General features: G+C 45.3%; 1 protein-coding gene across 1 annotated transcript in view; it reads right to left on the reverse strand.

Annotated features, from left to right (window-relative positions):
• Positions 1–525: 525 nt before the first annotated feature.
• The window catches only part of PTPRU (protein tyrosine phosphatase receptor type U), a 116176-nt gene continuing 95619 nt past the window's right edge, over positions 526–21082 (reverse strand). The window contains 9 exon segments of the mRNA XM_051987997.1: positions 526–2048; positions 3517–3652; positions 5406–5563; positions 6759–6884; positions 8987–9127; positions 18185–18358; positions 19018–19167; positions 19829–19964; positions 20435–20589. Of these exon segments, the coding sequence (XP_051843957.1) occupies positions 1986–2048; positions 3517–3652; positions 5406–5563; positions 6759–6884; positions 8987–9127; positions 18185–18358; positions 19018–19167; positions 19829–19964; positions 20435–20589 (1239 nt within the window). The 3' untranslated portion in view covers positions 526–1985.

Below are 21082 nucleotides of genomic sequence, written 5' to 3' on the forward strand. Positions count from 1 at the left end.
ACCCTCCATACCAGGGAGTCCCTTTCTAGGAAGTATACATGGTGAGAGGATTATTAATGGCAAAAGCCCCACTGGGGCTTCCCTATAGCAAACACCACTTCCAAGGGGTCAAGACACAACTGAAGCCCTCAAAGGGACCGTGTCCTCAATAGGCTGGATCTTAACTAATCTGAGGCAAAGACTCACCATGAGCTGGAATCTGGGATGATCTTCCTGTGGAACTCTAGGACTAGTAATTGGGGGAAATGTCTAGCTATGGGGCAGATAACAGCTGGTCTCCTCCTGCCCCACTGAAATCATAGGTTAAAGCCTGGAAGTAGGATTTAATTCACGCTGCCATTTTACAAATGAGAAAACTTGAGACTCAGAGAAGCAAGTAGAGCAAGATCACAGGGGTCACTAAGTAGCATAATCAGGTTCGAACCCAAACCCCCTGACTTCTAAATGCAGCAGTTTTTCCACCACACCACCACAACCTCCCAGGGTCATAAAGCAGGAAAGACAGGTTCACATAGACCCAATGCATGGCATTCAGAGAGCTCTTTTATTTACAAAGCGATTTACAAACATCAGCTTGTGACTCCCCACAGCCCCTTGTGAGGTAGGTCAGTAAGTCATATCTACAATTTACAGATGGGAAAACTGAGGCACAGAATGGGGATGTGGCCTGCCCCATTGTAAAAAGATCTTTCTTGTCCCCATCCGTCAAAGAAAAGAAAAGAAACATATGCATTCTTGCTCCTGGGATCACCCAGACATGCAAGTGCTCTGGCAACTCTAGTATTTTCCTCTACCCTCAGTGGGCACCCACCAGGGCTCCATGGGCTCCCCATTCCCCACGGTGATCCACAACTCAGCCTTGCAGATTGTCACTCGCCTGGGCTGGGCCTGGCTAGGCCAGCGAGGACGAAATTCTGAGTGAAGGAGGAGCGAGGAGAGGGAAATGAATCAGCTTCATTCTCAGACCACAGTGGGCTGGAGGCATTAGGGTAAGGAAAATCTGGTCAGGGGGCTCTCAATACCCCCCGATTCAGGCATCTGGCATCTGGTTCAGAGAAGAGTTTGGGACTAGAGGGCCATTACCATGACCCAGAGTCATAAAAAAGCATTCTGGAGGTTACAGGAAATGAGTAACCCAAAAAGATAAACTGGCCTGGGTAGGTGAAAGGGGTAGATCAGTGCCAGATGGGCAATCCGGGAGGAAAGGCTGAGACCTCCCAGACACAAAGGAAAGCTTAGTGGTCACTCATTAGAGCCTGCCAAGTCCCTCATGGATAGAACCAACGGACACAGCATCCCTTACTGGGAAGTCATAGTCAGGACTCTCTCCTCTTAACCTAGCACCTGCCCAGACTACCTAGTCCCACCCATTCAGTCTTAAAGCAGTTTTCTTCCCTTTGTCCTCCCGAACCCTGAAGGACACAGCCGTAACCTCCTCAAGGTGCTTTCCTGGTGATCCACACTCTCTCTGTCAAGGCTGCCCATGGGCTCAAAGGCCCTTTCTCAGGGCAAAGTGGCTGTGGTATCCAAACCCCTCTCCTCTCCATGGTCTGACAGAGGCAGCCTGGGATGCCACTAAGACAGCTCCCTCTTTGATCTGTGGTCCCATCCTAATAGCCCTGAAGGCCTTTTACTAGGCCCATATGAGCGGGAGTGGGGCTAGGAGGCCCATCCCCAGCAGCCACCTCCGTTTGGTCCCTACAACTTTCCCGGATACCAGGAGTGAGACAGAGAAAACCCCAAGCCAGAGTCGTGCCATATCCTATCTACAGGGCCTCCCCCCCAGGAGCCACTGAATGGGGGTTATGCTTAAGAGGGGAGGGGACAGGATGGTGTCAGAGCCAGGGTGACCTAGGGCAGGCAAATGGGAGACCAGGTCCTCCCCTCATGCCAGGATTCTCACTTGCAGGTGGGACGACGGATGATGGGAGGGCCAGCCTCTGGTAGATGAGCCCCCTCCCCTCCAAGACCTAGCACATCTCACGCTATCTGGTCTCCAATGATTCCAGATATTCCAGGGCCACATCATAGCAGAAATGGTACTGCTCCTGGGAAAGAGGGAGGAAGAAGAGGTGGTGAGTTGTTATAGAGCCTTTCTTGCCCATCCACCTGCAGACCCATTCTCTAATATATCACTCTCCCAGGGGAAAAGAGACCAGGGTGGAGAACTCTGATATCCAGAGTTAGTTCTCAGTCATTAAGCTTTAAGAGGCTACCCAAGAAGAGATATAAGTTCAGGGACATTAACCATAGGTGTGAGAACGTCTTTCTGGGTGCTGGACTCTGAGCATAGGCTATGAAAGTAATGGACATTGGGTATTGGAGGAAGGATGGGACACTGGACGTGGCAAATGGAATAGATAATAAGTACCAGGCAAAGGTTATGGAATGAACTAGATGCTGACATAGAATGGTAGGGCAGTGGGTGTAGTTTATGGAATAAAATTGTCACCAAGAACAAGGTATGGAATTAAAAGGATGGTGGGCATGGGATAAAGTATAAACATGAATATGAAATGGATGGGCACTAATGACAAATTGTAGACAGAGACTGAGCATGGAATGAGCAGCCATTAACCACAGATGGGATTCTGGACTGGGATATGGAATGGCGAGGGCACTTAACCCAGGTGATAGAATAAACAGGGCCCTGAAAATGGAATATGGCTGAGGAGATGTATAAAATGGGTGGAATACTGAGAACAGGTATGAAATAAGTTGTAGGCAGGGGGGCACTAGGTTTAGAATCAACAGAAAATTGGCATAGAATTTATAATGGCCAAGGCATCAGGGCTAGAATGCACAGGATGCTAGCCTAGGACACGGAATGGATATAATGTTGGATATTAGATATGAAGCGGGCTGTGTATTAGACACAGATGAGATGCTGGGTGTAGAACATAAAATGGGTGGGCATTGGCACAAGTTACATAAAGGATGTTGAGCATGAAATAAACATGATTTGGGGCACAGGTAGGATGCATAGCATGAGACAGAGAATGGACAAGCTGCTCAGCTTGGACATGGCTATAGTATGGAGGAGTGTGGGGACTAAAAAGAGGGGATGTTGAGCACAGGGTGTGGATGAAGGGCTCCTCAAGGGGTAAGTGTGTAATAGAGAAGCACGTAGAATGGCTAGGGGAGCAGGACTGAGGTATGAAGGGGACAGGGTGTTAGGCAGGGGGTAAAGATGGGCAAGGGGACGTGGAATGGACAGGATGCTATAACCTGGGACGCTGTATTAAGAATGGAATCAGCACGGCATTAGGCAGAGATGAGAGCCAGAACAGATGGAGGTAGTAAATGGTAAATGGAGTAGAAAGGGTGTTTGGTATGTTAGGCGCGGTACTAGGACATCATTCATGGAAAGGGCAGGCTCTGGGCATTGGGTATGGAAGGCTATGGGATGTAGAATGGAGGGTATGTGGGCACAAGATATGGATGGCACACTTGGCTTGGATGAACAGAGCGCTGACTACAGGAGGGATGGGCACCAGATACTGGGAAGCCCCTCACCAGAGTTTCCACCATGTTGGGCTTGTAGTTGCGCAACATCTTGGCAGCAAAAAAGACATCCACCAGGTTGTGGCAACGGATCATCTCCAAGACCGTGGTAGAGGCGCAGAAGGTGCCGCTGCGACCACCTCCATTCCTGTCAGGAGGGAGAAGACCCAGCCTTTGAGGGGGAGATCCCCAGAGATAGCCAGAGGGACAGGCAGAGATACCACTAGAGACATTCACCCAAAGCCAGAAACAAGAAATGGAGAAACAGAGCTGACCAGAAATCTCAGAGAGTCACAGAAAGGAAAAGATCCACATAGATAAAGGCTTGCAAGCCCCCCACCTGCAATGTCCTCCCTCCCCAATCATCAGCTTCCCTCACCACCGTCAGCCCTCCCCTTTCTTCTAATTGTCTTTCATTTATTTATATGTGTAAAGGCAGAATGGTATAGTGAACAAAGCTGCTGACACTGAAGTCGGGAAGACCCATGTGGTCACGTAACCCTGAGGAAATCAGCTAAGTTTTCAGTGCAGAACAGATGCCCATCTGCAATGGTCAGTGAATCAATCAGTCAATAAATATTTATTAAACTCCTACTATGTGCTAAGCATGGGGAATAGAAAGGAAGGCAAAGGCAGTTTCTGTATCAAGGAGTTCAGTCTTTGGAAAAATTACATGTAAACAGCTAGGACAAATAAGCCATTGGCAGGACAAATAATCAATGGAAGAATTAATTGGTAGAGTAAGTTCCGTACCAGGAGATGCTAACATCAATAAAATCACAGATCAGCTCTGTGTGTGTGTGTAGTAGTAGTAGTAGTAGTAGTAGTAGTAGTAGTAGTAGTAGTAGTAGTAGTAGACGACTATAAGCAACTTTAGGACAGAGACTTTCGTTTTTCATTTTGTATCTACAGTATTTAGCAAAGTGCTTGACACATAGTAGGTGCTTCATAAAAACATTTATGTTTCATAAATGTTTTCTGGAAGACAATCAACAAGTAGCAGGTATATCTGTACATCTCTGGGTCCTGCTCACTCCTCAGCTCCATCTCCAGAATGTCCCAGGGATTGTCTATAGCCCCTCTTTCTCTAAGGCCCCGTCCTTAGCTAACTGAGAACCTGTCCTACCTGTGCTACAAAGATGATTCCCCAGATAGAGATTTTCTTCACCTTTCATTGTGTCCTGCCCCAACTCAGGTGAAGCTACAGGACCCTTCCCAGAAGATAATGGAGGTTTTTAGTTGAAAGAAGTGCTACATTTTATTTAGATTTAATGAAAATAAAGCTGGACTTGCTTTCCCCTCCAAATTCACAGACCCTCTGAAATCTTGGTCTGGATCTCAGGGTAAGCATTCTTGCTTCAGGGGAAGTAGGGAATTCTCAAGGATTTAGAGCCCCATGGAAGGAATCTCCAAGTATCTACCCCGTGGTAACCTGGCATCTCTGCCTCTGTGAACCTCCCTCTGCCCCCCTCAGTGCCGTTAGACAGGCGTTGCTGTAAAAGAGGCTGATACAGCATCCCAGCTGAGCTGGGACTGAGCAGGGGGAGCGAGTGGTTGAAGAGGTCAGCACATACTGTGGGGGAAACATTTTTGTTGGCTCAGCCGAACAGAAGAGCCTGACACATGATTTCTCTGTGTCTGAAACTTGGAGCCAGAAAGGACCCCAGAGGCCAGCTTGTCCGGCCCCTTATTTTGCAGATGAGGAAACCAAGTCCAAGAGACAACAGTGGCAGAGGGCTCGGCCCCAGGTCCCCTGCTCTAAGACTTCTCATGGCCCCACAGGGGCATCCTAAGGCCCGGCCATGACCTCTACAGGTGCCATCCTGGATCCAGTGCCCACCATGCCTCCGCATGTCCCTGGCTTTCAGTGCCCAGCCCTCTTCCGCCCTCAGGTCACTCACAGGCAATGCACGATGGTCCGCCCCTCCCCACTCTCGGCCTGCCACTTCTCCACCTCGGCCAGCAAGTGCAGGAAGGCCTTCTTGGAGTCCGGTGTGTCCCGGTATGCGGACCAGCGCAGAAACTGGAAGTGCCGAACCAGCAGATGTCCTTCCTGCAGCTAAGGAGGGCAAGGGCAGGGATCAGGGAGGAACGAGGGGGCAGACGGACGGGGAGCATCCATGACAGAGGAATGGGGGAACCTCAGAATCAAAGGGATAGTGAGGACCACGGGATAGAACATCACTGATGAGGGGATATTGTAGGTAGGAAGATGGGGAACCCCAGAATCAAAGGGATAGTGAGGACCACGGGATAGAACATCACTGATGAGGGGACATTGTAGGTAGGAAAATGGGGAACCCCAGAATCAAAGGGATAGTGAGGACCACGGGATAGAACATCACTGATAAGGGGACACTGGAGGCAGGAAGATGGGGAACCCCAGAATCAAAGGGATAGTGAGGACCACGGGATAGAACATCACTGATGAGGGGACACTGGAGGCAGGAAGATGGGGAACCCCAGAATCAAAGAGACAGTGAGGACTAGGAGATGGAGGATTACTGATGAGGGGACATTGTAGGCAGGAGATAGGGAACCCCAGAATCAAAGGACAGTGAGGACCAGGGAATGGAGTATAAGTGATAAGGAGACATTGTAGGTAGGAGGATGAGGGAACCCAGAATTAAAGGGACATCACTGATAAAGGGACATTGTAGGCAGGAAAATGGGGAACCCCAGAATCAGGGAGAACACTGGGGTATAAGGCACCGAGGGGAAGAGGATGGAGACCATCAGGACCTGAGTGATGTGCGGGACAGGGAGATGAGAGAAATTAAAGGTAAGAATGAAAAGACATCAGGTCTAGGGGACGCAGAGGTCAAGAGAATAAGGAGACCTCAGCATCAAGATAGGAGATCTTTAGCCTCGTGGGACAATAGGACACAAGGAGCAGGGCAGGGGATTGGAGAACAGGAGGATGGAGAGCCATTAAAAGTGGGGAAGACAAGAGGCCATTGATAGCCCCAGGCACTGGGAGCAGAGGGAGGTGGGGGCACTGAAGGCAGAAGAGGAGGGGGAGAGGGACATCCCAGGAAGGGGACAGGGGCATATGAGTGACATGGAAACGGGAGCCACGAGAGGACTTGGGGAAGAGAGAACCCCAATCCAGCAGCCAGGACACGAGTGTATTTATGATAATCACAAGGAAATTCAATCTGTGGAGCCAGAATACTAATGACTCTCAGTTTAATTAGTTGATAATTAAGTCCTGCTTGTATGCATGCACACACACACCCCACTGACACACTTACCCGAGTGAGGTTCTGAACTCGGAAGAGGCGAGCGATGAGGTCATCGTCTGCCATGCCAGACACAAACTCCACGTCCATGGGGCCGTACTGCTGGCGACCGGGCTCCGGCCAGTACTGGGGACAGGGCTGGGGGGGGGGGCAGTCAGATTGGAAGTGAGGTCCTCACCACCCCCCCACAGTGACTCACACCTGCACACACGCACACACAGACACACACACAAACACAACAGACACACAAGCCAGGTACACAATGCCCCATGGGCACACTGATCACTGCTACAGCCCACTGCTCTCTCACACAGACTCTCCCCACCACCTGTGTACAGACAGAAGCCAACCTGTGAGCCTTGCACAAACACATGGAACTGTCCACAGATTGTCCCTCCTTTCCTTGAAGAGGTGGGGTGTAGAACATTGAATAGACCATCAAACTCAGTCAAGGTATAAGCTTTCCTGAATTGTTTTCCCTCCTTTTTTTATTCTTTATCATAAGAAATAGCTCTCTGAGCAGTAAGATATGTATGGAAACAATGTGCCAGAAAAAAACAAAAGATAGGAATAATAATATTTTTAATTTTTTGAAATGCAGGGAGATAAGATTACTGATGCATCCTTTCCAGCAGTCAGTTAGTTGGCTAACAAGCACACATTATGTGCCTATTATATACCAGGCATTGTGCTAAGTTTTGGGGATTTTTTTTAATGGCAGAAGACAATCTCTGCTTTTAAAAAGCTCACAGATGAATAGGGGGAAATGAAAGTTATAAATAAAAAGTTCTCTGATTCCCCTCTCAAAAAACCCAATCCTCACCCTTTACTAAAGGGAGGAAGTGACTGGTTTCCTAGCCAGTTACAATCAGAGCCTCGGTTTGAAGCTGGTCTTCTGGCTCCCAGGCCAGACTTTCTAAGTCTACCTGGAGTCCATCTTAGCACATCAGCACATTAGGACTGGAGGCCTAATTCTGTAGACTAAGGGGCACCCACTTCTGTGATCCCTCCCCTATTCCTAGTGGGATCAATGGTCAAGAGAAGCAGAGCACATGCCCTGGAAAGCTATGACCAGATTACTCCATCTGCCTAGAGGCCACCGTGAACTGAAAACTCATAAAATCCCTCAGTTAATGAAGTCTCCTCTGCTATCTGTTAAAAGCCCATGAACTTAATTGTATATAAAGCCTATTTTCCATTGGAGTTAATGAACAGAGCCATAACCAACAGCCTTTGCACCCCGCAAGTGATACTGAATGCCCTCAGTGCATTTGGGAAAATGGTGAAGAATTTAGGACAGGGTAAGGACATTTCTGGGGAAAGCACTAGGGAGGGAGAACAGAGTAGGATGCAGCAGAGAAGTAGCTACTCCAGAGTTTTCCCACGTAGTGAGTAAAGCCCCCTCTGATAAGAGTCTCACTTTAAAGAATTAAGGCTTTTTTATTTTTATTGATATCTTTTTTGCTTTATAGCACCTTAATTTCTAAATATATACTTCCTTTCCTACCTAAAAAATCAGCCCTTATTATAAATAACAGGAAAAAAACATTAACTAATTATCCTTGCTAATAAGATGCTAAGCTAAATGAATTCTACATTTCTAAAGGACTAAAAAAGTTGTCAACACTCCCTCTAGGTTTCAGCCCTGGGAAAAGCCCTGATCATTGAACCCTAGTTATGAATTTGTTAATAGGACTACATGTGTTAACCACAGGAGGTTTTTTTCCCAATCCTTTTAGTGTTGGTGGGTAAAAGCTGAATATTCTATGTCCTAAGGTCCTTCCCTTTGTTCAAAAGCTCTCCTCACACATCTGGCACATCCCCAAATCCAAAGTTCTGGAATGCTACTGAGCCAGAGTAAGGGCTGATGCCCATGGACTGGTATGAGGGTTGTGCCCTCATTTCACATTGATCCCACTAGGAATAGGGGAGGAGAAGCAGGTGCCCCCTAGTTTGAGTCCAGTTCTGTCCTAAAAGCCCAACTTAACTTCTTGCAGAACCCAAAGCTCTCCTCCTCTCCATAGGGCCTTTAAGAACCCTAAAACCAATAAATACCCACTCTTCCTTAGACTCAGCTGAGAAATCCTAACCTCTACAGTCAGAGAAAAGTAGGTGGTGTAAGGCAACAAAAAGACCAACAGACTGGCAATCAGAAGGATGGGTTCAAGTGCTGACTCCTACAACTACTAGTGGTTTGACACTTGGTAAGTTCATCATTCCCTCCCCACAGACACACTCACCCAGGCAGAATTGGACTGATTCAGCTGATTGAGCATGACGATGGAAGTGCAGCCATAGTCGTAGACCAGGCGCCAGAAGTCAGGGGTTGTGCTCTGCAGTGGATGCAGGGTGACAATGAAGGCTGCACTCTGGGTGTAACTCTGCAAGGGAAGAAGAGGTCCAAGACCCTTCCATTAGCCCACTGCCTCAAAATGAATATGCATTTCCTCCTTCTCAGCCTAAAGGTGCTCACTCCAGGCCAGCTATGACGCAAAGCTTGATTGTTCTGCCTGGCATCGGCCCCATTTTTACATATAGGAAGCATCAAGGTCTCATTGAGTAGTAGATTGTCCTTGTCAGCACAGAAGTCATAAAGAGAAGCCACATGGCCCAGCCCCAAGGGGACCAAAGAATCTCAGAACTGGGAGAAACCTTAGAACACAGAGTGTTGGAATTTTAAGGGGCATTGAAGCATAGACATTAGATCTGGAAGGAACCTTATAACACAGAATGTCAGGGCTGAGATGGACTTTAGAACCTGGAACTTTAGAAGTAGACGGGATCTTGGAACAGAGGATTTAAGAATACCAAATTTCAGATCTAAAAAGAATCTTAGAACACAGAATATTAGAATATGGAATGTCAGGGCTAAGGCAAATCAAAATATTGGAGGCAGAAGGTTCCTTACAACACAGAATCTTAGAACACTGAATTTCTAATCTAGAAAAGACCTTAGAACACAGGATATAGAATTTCAGAGTGTGAAGGGCTCTTAGAACATAGATTCTCAGGCAGCTCAGAGGTAATCTAATCCTAGCTTCTTAACACAGAGAACACACTCTAACCACAACATCTCACCCTACAAGGAATTCATTCAACATAATCCCTCACAAGTAATTATCTCACTTGTCTACATGAACCCTTCATGATTAGAAGGCTCACTATTACATGAAGCAGACCACTCTATTATTGGACAGCAATAAATGATTTCAAATCATTCTTTTCTATACCCCTTGTTCTACCCGTGGCAATAATGTACAAAATGGCACCCTTTGTCACACAACAATTTAAGGATAGCTATCATGTCTCTTGTTAGTCTTTTTCTCGCCAGGTTAAATTTCCTTGGTTCTTCTAAGCATTACCATATGAATGCTACTGATATTTCTTCCACCGTGGCTTTGATGATTCATTGATTTTTTTGAACCCAAATATGGGATCTTAAATTTGTTACTATCCCATTTTATTGCTTGTTGTCCATTGCTCAAGAGATAATTATCATCATCATTATCAGTACTTTTTTAGCTTATACAAATACCAGCAAAATCATTAAAAGTCACCTACCTTCTAGTCCCCTGTATTCCATCCAATTCAAAAACATTTATTAAACATTTTGTGTGTCCAGAGCAATAGGCTAGGTCCAAATGATCTAAACTTGAAGTATAAAAAGGAGGAATTCATGTCTCAAAAAGTTCAGATATGGATGCTCCTTCTCTTGACCTGGTTACAAAATGTTTCATTAATTGAGCTTTCCCACCACCAATTTCTTTTACTGGGCAAAAGTCATGATGTGATAACACCTTTAATTCAGTTTAGTTCAACATCTGACATTTAGTTCAGTTTCATATTCTAACAAGTACTGGGGAAAGATCCATTACCAGCTGTAAAATAACACTTTTTTCTCATCTTCCTCAACACCTAAGGAAATTTAAAAGGAGCTATTCTTCAAGTTTCCTAGTTTCATTAGATATGTATTTATAGGGTAATAAGTGTTGATGCTGGTTATTATCACTATTATTAATTCAACTGAACATACAGTTTTCTTTTTTAAGGTTCTTGCTCACCTTTAGGAGGTCTTCTAAGCAACTCTTTGCCATTTGATGCTGACAAAATTAGGAGTATAGTTGAAATAATACTGTCCAGATTTCCAAGTAATTTTCTTTGGTGGACCCAACAATCACCCCAGTCTCTTCTATTTCAAAGCCTGAGCAATCTGCTGAGATGTCAACTCCTACAGCCTTCCATCAGCTTTGTGCCCATGGCTAGAGAGGGACTCTGAGTCTGTGAAGTTCCAGAGATGGTTCCCTGGCTAGCACTATGGACAGGTAAGTTCATGGGGAACCTTTTGGAATGACCAAGGGCAGCATGTCATAGTAGGTGAGACACTGGTCTTGGAGTTAAAAAGATCTGTATTCAAATCCCACTTGCATGACCTTAATCTCGCTTTGTTTCAATGTCTTCATCTACAAAATGAGGGGATTGACCTGAATGACACTACAATTCTGAATCTATGATCACATAGATTTAGTTGAGGGTTCTTTCCAGATACTGAGTTCAAATTTAGCTTCAGATATTTACTATATGTGTGACCTAGGCAAGTCACTTAATCTCTGCCTCAATTCCTTGTCTATAAAATGAGAATAATAACACACCTACATCCCAGGGTTGTTGTGAAGAAAATGAGGCAATAATTGTAAAGAACTTTGCAAACCTCCAAGTGCTGTATAAATGCCAGCTATTGTTATTCTAAAAGACCCAGCCCCATCTGTGAAATCTGCTAGCAGAGTGGGGAGTAGGATTGTTGTTTTAATCTGGAAGAGCTCCCAGCCCTTAAGAGGGTAAGAAATAGAGGAGGAGGGGTGCCAGAAAGAACAGTGGTGGGAAGAAAAGGAGGAATTGAAAGGATCACAGAGCCAGCCATCAGGAGATCTGGGTCCTACCTACTACACAAAGGCAGAGCTCTCCTGTTCCTACACTCCACCCAGTAAGTTACAATAGACACCATATGTCTTGGTCTACCAAATAGAGTACTGAATGGTTCTAACTGTTAGGGTGTTTTTTCTTCTGTTTGCCTCTTTGTTACTTCTATCCGTTGCTGTGAGTTCTGCTCACAGGGGCCATGCCAAATGAATGTTTTCCTTCTTCCATGTGACAGCCTTTCAAATATTTGAAGAAGGCTTCAAGTTTCGGAAAGGTAGGAGACCTTGGAAGAATTTGAAGCCCGTGCTTCCCTCCCCCTCTCCCCCCCAAGCATGAGTATAGAGTCCATGACCCATCTGTGCTGAACTTGAATGTAACCAATCTGAATTTTCTCAATTAATGATTTCATGTCAAACCACAACTCTAGGACAGGAGTGGGGATGGGGATAACTTTCCATGTGTGTCCATGGGAGAAACTGGGTTTTCCCATCACTTGAAACTGTATTCCAAGCCAGCTGACTAAATTGGAAATTCTCTGAAGTCCAAGAGGAAACCAGGAACAGAGATTTATTTTCAGTGACATGGAACTTGATCCAAGAGGGAACTAGCTCAGTTTTCCAAAAGAACTATCCCTAAAGGTAGAACGTGGGAATGGTCTCCTAGCCCACCAGATTAGGCAAAGTCCAAAGCTAGGCCTACAGTGACCTAGGATGGGTTGGTGGGGAAGGGGAAGGTGGACTGGAAATGGATTCCAGGCTCCCCACTCTGGCCTGGCGGACTGAAGCCCAGGTGTATTCCCATTCTGGATGTAAAGGAGTGAATAGCCTTTAGGTGCAGACCAGAGAGGATAGACTGGGAAATCTATTCTCTACAAAGCTGAACCTGGCCCAGTCTAGTCTAGAAGAGCCCTGCTTGCTGTAATCAGCACCTAATTATTTACAAAATGACAACAATTTCTTTGAGATACAAGATGAAACAGGGCTGAAATTTCCCTAAGAAGGAGAAACAAGCAAAAGCAGAAGACAAGTCAAGGAAACTGAGAGATCCAAGAAACTAGCCTCTCATCTCTCAGTCATACCAACCTCAAAACCAACTTAGTTTTTCCATCTTTTTCTTCCCTTTCTCTTCCCTCCCTCAAACTCCCAAATTCACTCACAGTCTCCTTTACTCCGGAAGCTTCTCTTCCTGTGAATGTCTTTAGTGGTTCCCCTGCCCCATTCCCAAGCCTCCCCTAATCCTCAACAACCACATGAACCCCAGCGCTGACCGTCATCAGTATATCCCTTCTCAAAGCACTGTTTGCCTGCAGCCTGGCCACCTCCTCCAACCAATCCCAGACTCCAGAATGCCTGGGCTTGGAGTCTAAGAAGGGACTCTTCTTGAAGATCTATGAGGGTCTGCTGGCCCAGAGCAAGGCATTCAAAGTTGGGGTCAATCCACTTTGGCAGTCTGGCCTCCCAGGTCTGCCTCCGGGCACCAGAGGAGACTGATTCCCAGAACTCAGAGAGGTTCCTAAATGGATCATGAGCAAGACTCAGATTCTGGACTTTAGTAGTACAATTCAGGCAGGATTGGAACCTATCAGATTGGAAGGAGTGAGACCTATCAAATAAGCTTTTGTTCCAGGCTTGTCCAGCTCCATGGGAAACTTGGCCCTTGGCTTAACACTGAAGGCTCCAAGCTTCTGGTTCTAGAACCCAAAGGACGACCCAGAACTGGGGCTCAGGACAACCAGGCAGCCAGGGGAGAAGCCAGGCTCCCTACCCACAAGCCCAAAAGCTCAGTGTCCTCCCTGGACACACACACACATACACACACACACACACACACACACACACACACACACACTCCTATGATGACCACGTAGCCCTGATTCCTCTTTGATGCATACATCGAATCACATAATCTGAGTTAGCTAGGATCCCAGAGGCCATCTCATCCATCCCTTTCCTGAACAAGGATTCCCTCTATAATATACTTAATAAGTTATCATCCAACTTCTGCCAAAAGACCTTCAATAAAGGGACTCCCTGCCTTCCTAGGGGCCCAGTACCACTTTGGGGCAGCTCTCATGTCAAGCTGAAAATAACCTCTTTATATGTTCAATCCGTTGTTCTTAGCTTTATCTATGCAGGAACAAGTCAAACAAGCACATTCTCTCTTCCATATGATAGCCCCTCAAACACTTGAAGGTAATAATCACAGCCCCCTAATCCTCTTCCTCTTCAGACTGACCCTATCTAATTTCCTCAGTCATGTAGACGACTAGGTGGTGCAATGGGTAGAGCATAAGACATGGAATCAGGAAGACCCAATTTCCATTCTGAACTCTGAGATTTACTGGCTATGTGACTCAAAAGAAGTTATCATCCTGCTCAATTTCCTCATCTGCAAAATGAGAGAAATAATTGTACCCTCCTCCCAGAGTTACCATGAGTATCAAATGAGATAATATCTGTAATGTGCTTTGCAAATATTAAAACATTATGTAAATACTGACTACTCTTATCATTGCCATCATGGAATCCTTCTTCCTGGACACTTTCAAGCTTGTCAGTATCCTCATTATGCCCAAAACTGAACACGGGACTCCAGATGTAGTGGAATCAGAGTAAAGAATAGCAAGATTTGATCCCTGGATGCAGTACCTACCAATGCAGGCCAAAACTGCATGAGCTTTCCTAGCTGCCAATCACATCACTGACTCAAAATTAGCTTGTATTCCACTGAAACCACCAGATCTTTTTTCAGACAAATTAATGTCTAACCTAATTTGTACTTATAAAGCAAATCCTTCTAGCCAAATGGTAAAGCTGGGACTTTTGTCTATTAAATTTCATCTTAAGAAATTTATCCATGGGCAGATAATTGGTATAGTGGATACAGCACCAGCCTTGAGAGGTCCTGAGTTCAAATTTGACCTCAGACACTTAACACTTCCTGGCTGTGTGACCCTGGGCAAATCACTTAACACCCCAATTGACTCAGCAAAAAAGTAAAAAAAAAAAAAAAAACAAACAAGAAAGAAAGAAAGAAAGAAAGAAGGGAAGAAAGGAAGAAAGAAAGAAAGAAAGAAAGAAAGAAAGAAAGAAAGAAAGAAAGAAAGAAAGAAAGAAAGAAAGAAAGAAAAAAAGAAAAGAAACTTAGCCTTTCTAAAAAAGGAAAAGAAGAAAGGGAGAGAATTTGAATCTCAGAATTTTTTTTAAAAAAATGCTAAAAAATGTGCACAAGTAATTGGGACATATTTAATGAAATAGATTAAAATATATTAAAAAAAAAAAAGGAACTTGGCCCAATGTTCTCATCTCTAAAGATGTTTTGGACTCTGACTGTGGCATCCAGTATCCCAACTGTACCTCTCAATCGTGAGCCATCTGCAATTATTTACAGAAAACAACAAAACAACAAGGCAGCCAGGTGGCACCATAGTGCGTAAAGCACTGGACCTGGAGGGCATCTTTCCATGTTCTAATCTCACCTCATGCATTTACTTAGCTGGGCAAGGCATTTAAACCTTTCATAGACCCAGACAATTCTCTTACGACTATAGTTGATGTGATGGACTTGGCTCTTCTCAACAATGCAATTATTCAACGCAATTCTAATAGACTTAGGATGGAAAATACCAGTCTCATCCAAAGTAAGAACTATGGAGACTGAATGTAAATCAAAGCATCGTATCTATTTGTTTATTTGTTTTCTTTCTTGATGTTTTTCTTTTTTGGTCTGATTTTTCTTGTGCAACATGATAAATATGAAAAGATTTTTGAAAGAATCGCACATATTTAACCTATATCAGATTGCCTGCTATCTTGGAAAGAGGAGAAGGAAGGAAGGGAAGGAGAAAAATTTAGGACAGTCTTACAAAAATGAATGTTGAAAACTATCTTTACACATATTTGGAAAAATAAAATACTATTAAAGTTTTTTTAAAAGACTATAAATTGAGGGGCAGCTAGGTGGCGCAATGGATTGAGCACCAGCCCTGAAGTCAGGAGGGTCTGAGTTCAAATTTAACCTCAGACATTTAACATTTCTAGCTGTGTGACCTTGGGCAAGTCACTTAGCCTAAAAGCCTCTGCAAAAATAAAAAAGACTATAAATTGAATGACTTTAATAGAAATATTCTGCATCTCACATGTACCTTATCAAAGGGAGGTGAGAGGTGGGGAGTTAGAAAGAGAGAATTTGGAATTCAAAGTCTTAAAAATAAATTTAAAAATTGTTTTACACATAACTGGGAAAAGTAAACTATAGTCATAAAAAAAAAGAAATGTTTAAAATACTGTAAGTTGAATAGAAGGTGCCAATCTGCACTAATGGAGTTTCCTCATCTGGAAGATTCTTCTATCAAAGAAATCACAGGTCCACTCCTTAACCCTATACCTTTTTTCAAGGTATTGATAAAAATGTTAAATAGTATAGCACCAAGCAAAAACACACAGGGCACTCTAAAGGAGGCTTGCAAGCTGACCTAGAACCATAATTCTTTTAGTCCAGTCACTTAACCAGTTCGGAGTAAATCTAATTGCACATTTCTCAACCTCTTCCACAAAAGAATCATAAGAAACATGGCACTACAGATTGAGAACTGGAAGGTAATCGACTTTCTAACCCCCCTCATTCTGTAGATGAAGAAGCTGAAACCCATAGAATTTAAGCAACTAGACAGGCTCAACGGAGCTGGTAATTATCAGAGGTAGAATTGGAATTCAAATCCTCTGGATTCCAGAGCCCATGATATTTTCGTTGTCTAGTGCTGTCTCGTTAATTTTTTTGATCAAATTGTCATTGTCAAATAGATTAACCATATCTACAGCATATTCCTGATATACCAGTAATCACATCAGAATATAATATACAGGTTAAGTGTGACGTAACTCATTGCTAATGAAAGCATGCTGGCTCTCAGCAATCATTAATCATTACTGTTTCCTTTTCTAGATGTCTACAAAGCATATCTTGAATATACAATTATATATTCTAGAATTTTTTCCAGTAATCAAAGGTCAGTCTCTTCCCTTTTTTTGAATATTGAGACAATATCTCTCCTTTTCTGATCTTGTGATATCTCTCCCACTGTCTGTAATTTTTCCAAAATCATTCTCACTCAACAATTGCACCAGCCAGTTCTTTCAGTCCCTGAGACTTTACCTGGCCTGAACTCAAACTCCTCAAAGGCAATTGGGTGTGCACCATCTTGTTACTTACTTGGGCATAAATCTCCGACTAGCAAGCCCTTTCAGGTCCAAAGTTCCTTCTCCTTGACAGAAAAAACAGAAGCAAAATCCAAATCGAGAAGCTTCTCTCTATTACGACAGGTTATCATTGTCCCCCTCCTTGTTAGCTCTTCATCGATTCTCCATTTTTCCCCAATACAGATGTGAAGTCCCATCTTTTCATCTGTCTGAGCTCTCTTCACTAACCTCATTGTCAACCTTGGCCCTTCTCACACTGCTCTGAGATTTGCATTCATCTACTGTTACCTGCTCTTACTTCTCTTTCCTTATACATTTCTACTAGAAAATCTCCAGTGAAGGAGACGGCTCTAGTTCCAAAGGTAACGCATTTGTGGATGCTTGTAATGAGTAAGAATGCTTTCCTTTGTGTAGTCTGAACCTCTCTCTCTGAACTTTGCCTGCATTGCTTCCAATTCTGTCTTCGGGGGCCAAGAAGAAAGAGAGACACCCCTCGATACGTGAAGGCAGCTATTGTAATCCCACTAAACCTTTTCATCTCTCCCCCATCCCCTCCAGCTTATCCTCATCTGACCTGATCTCCCTGCTTGCTCTTCTCTGAAAACTATACGAGATAATTACCATCCTTCTTAAAATGTGATCTCTGGGACAAAGCACAATATTCCATATTTGGCCAGACCAGGGCAAACCATCATCATCGTCATCTTCGTCTTCATCCTCATAGTACGCATTTGTGTAATGCTTTAAGATTTGCAAAACACTTTACAAATATTATCTCATTTTATCCTCATAACAACCATGAGAGGTAGATGCTCCCCATTTTACAGTTGAGGATACCGAGGCAGACAGGGGAGAAATGATTCACTCAGGATCACACAGCTAATAAGTACCTGAAGCCAAATTTGAACTCAGATCTTCCTGATTCCAAGCCCAGCACTCTATTCACTGTACCACATAGTTGTTTTTACAAAAAGAATGTCATATCTGCTATCCTGGATCCATACAGGATCAACCACCACAGCTAAGGACTGAGTTAGCTTTTTCAGTTCTATATCACATAGCTGGCAGTGACTTGCAGTTCACTATGACCCCCAGATTGCTTTCATATCAATAGCAGATTATAACCATACTCTGTCCTAAATGCCCGGACAATTGAAGGGCATGGAAATGTTGTAAAGGGGCAGAATCAAGAGCTTCAAGGGTAAGAGAAAAAAAAGAGAGAGAGAGAGAAAGGTCCAGGCCTAGACTGCAGGAATTCTGTGGTTCAGAGGAAAGTCCCAGGACCACCCCCCCTTCCCTCCCAGTGCCTTCTGGTCTTCTTACATCAGTTAAAGCTGCGTTGATGTAGTTGTTGGGGTCTCCATCGGTGGAGATGAGGAAGGGCAGGCAGCGGTCAGGAGGCAGGACATCCATGCTTCTGTTCTTCTCCCGGTTCCTGGGCAGGAGGGCGATGCTGCATTCCTCCACATCTAACGGGGGTGTCACTGAATTAAGGGTCTGCAAGAGGGCAGAGAAGGAGGGCCTGAAGCAGCATTCCTTGGTTCTTCCAGAATGCTTTTCCCTTTTTCAAATGAAGAAACGGAAGGCTGATAACACCCGACATCACAAAGCAACCTAACAAAGAGCCAGACCTAGAACACACACTTCCCGACCCTTCAGTCCTTCCCCTATTGAAGGGAAACCCAAAGAAAATCTTAGGAGTTCTCCTCGAGTGTCCCCAGCCCCGTGCTTCCCACCTAATCCCACCCAGCTCCGTAACCCACTGTATAACATAAATAATCTAGGCTGCCTGAGGGGGGGAGTAAGGGACCCAGAAGGCTAGGGGAACAAGTTTGGGGTGAGGGGCTGCTCGGCCAGCTGGGAATGTCCCCGAGACCCGAATGCTACCCTATTCCTCCTGACCCACTCACAGGGTCACAAGAGATTTCTGAGGCTTCCAGTTCATCTGTCCTCCATTTCATGTACCAACCAGCCCAGAATTGTGGGGAGGGGGATTGCAATCAAAGGGCTGGGCTATCTCTCCCCTTCTTAAGGATTCCCAAATGAGCCACTCACCCAATGCTTCCTGTCCAGGGGCCTGTCCCAGCGTCTAATTCTATAATTCCTCCCACTCATTCCCCACCCACATCCAGGCTCACAAGACACACGCCACGTACCTGAAATTCATCCCTCAGCTGGGAGGAGTTGCTCTGCGGGTCAATTCGGATCATCTCCTTATAGGTGGCCTTGAATTCGCTGACAGGGATAGTAGTTTCCCCACACAGGCAGGCCTCCAGGATTGCATCATGGATGAAGACATATTGTTCCTAAGGGAGGGTGGAGATGGTGCAGACCAGGGAGGTTAAAGCTTGCCCAGCCTCTTCTCCATCATTCTAGATTGGGTCAGCCCAACATAGCATGGGCAGGTCCCAAAATTCTGTCTAGAAATATGGAGACAGTTTTTTTTTCTTTCTTGATCCGATTTTTCTTGTGTAGCAAGATAATTGTATAAATGTGTATACATATATTGGATTTAACATATATTTTAACATATTTGACATGTGTGGGACTACCTGCCATCTGGGGGAGGGGGTGGAGGGAAGGAGGGGAAAAGTTGGAACAGAATGTTTTGCAAAGGTCAATGCTGAAAAATTACCCATGCATATGTTTTGTAAGTAAAGTCTTAATTAAAAAAATAAAATAAAGTTCTATGCTCTTTGGTATGAAAAAAAGAAGAAAGAAACATAGAGTGATAGGATGATGAGTGAGCTCCTTGAGGGAAGGGATTGCTTTATTTTCATTCCATAGCATGTAGCACACAATAAGTGCTTAATAATTGCTCACTGATGAGCTGACTAGCGCATCTACAAGGCAGAGGCCATCGGGGGCCCCTCTGAGTGGCCTGAGAGGCTCCTGGGGGCGCTGGTCAGAGCTGGACAAGCCCCCCTGCCCCACCACTCACTAGCTCACACGCACAAGCCCACATACCTCCGTCTGGATCATGTTGACTCGGCGAGAGCAGAGCGTCTTCACACAGTTGTAGATGTCTACGACCCCCTCACATTCAGCCATGTCCAGCATCACGTCGAGAACAATGTAGCAGCCCGTCCGGCCCGTGCCTGCACTGGGGACACAGCCAGCCACGTCCTGCCTCAGGCCGCGGGCAGGGGAGCCAGGAAGGGGAGGAGCGGGGAGGGACGGAGGCCTCCTAGAGCTGGGAGCCGAGGGGAGCTTCCTGGCCCCCTCCGGGACGGGACAAGGAGTGGGGGCTGGTCTTTGGGACACGGCTACCCAGACCCTCCCGGCACCCCCACCTTCCTAGGATCCCCCTTCTACCCCATAAAGCTACTGTCCCAAGGCTTCTGGGAGATCAAAACCAAAGAGCAAAGGGCAAAAGTTTGCCCAGAGGCATTTACCAAGACCTCATTCTATGCACAGAAACAAAAGCAGACCCTCCCTGCCCTCACGGAGCTGACCTTGTCTCCCAGCAAAATCACACACAGGCAACGCCCACATGTATTCTAGCAGGAGGCTCCCAGGAGGCTGTTCTAGGACCTCCCCCCAGTCCCGTCCCCCAGCCCACCCTGCCGCTACCTGCAATGGATGACGATGGGCCCAGCATCCGGGGGAGTGGAGGCTTTGACGCGGCGGATGAAGGCCAGAAGGCCTGTGGCGTGGTAAGGGACGCCGTGCTCCGGCCACGCAGTGAAATGGAACTGCTGCACCTCGTGGCGGGCCGAGTAGCCCCTCTGTGGGGAAAGCCCTTGGCTCAGCAGAGTCTGCCTCCGCTTTCCACCCAGCTTCACAGCCCAGCTACCGTGGCCCTTCTTCCAGGAAGCCTTCCCCCCGCCACCTCTGCTAGCTGCCGTCTCCCCCTTCTCCGTGAGTGCCCCCCTGCTGGCACTTTGTCTCCATCTCCTATATACTGCCTTGTTCTGCCTATTTATAATCTCAACAAACCATAAGCCCAAAGGTTCTTGACCTGTTTGTATGGTCTGGACCCCTTGGCCAGTCTGTGAGCCTACTTGGAATGATGTTTTTTCAAAGTATATAAATATATATGTGTGTGTATGTGTATATATGTATATGCTATGTGTGTGTGTGTGTATATATATATATAATATATATAAAGTCAGATTTATAAACTCATCTTAATAAACCACAAGACCAAAAGTTTTTGACCTGTTTGTATCTATGTATATATGTATATATATATAGATATAGATATATATATATAATGTG

Source organism: Antechinus flavipes, chromosome 3 (assembly GCF_016432865.1).
Source record: "Antechinus flavipes isolate AdamAnt ecotype Samford, QLD, Australia chromosome 3, AdamAnt_v2, whole genome shotgun sequence".
NCBI lineage: Eukaryota > Metazoa > Chordata > Mammalia > Dasyuromorphia > Dasyuridae > Antechinus > Antechinus flavipes.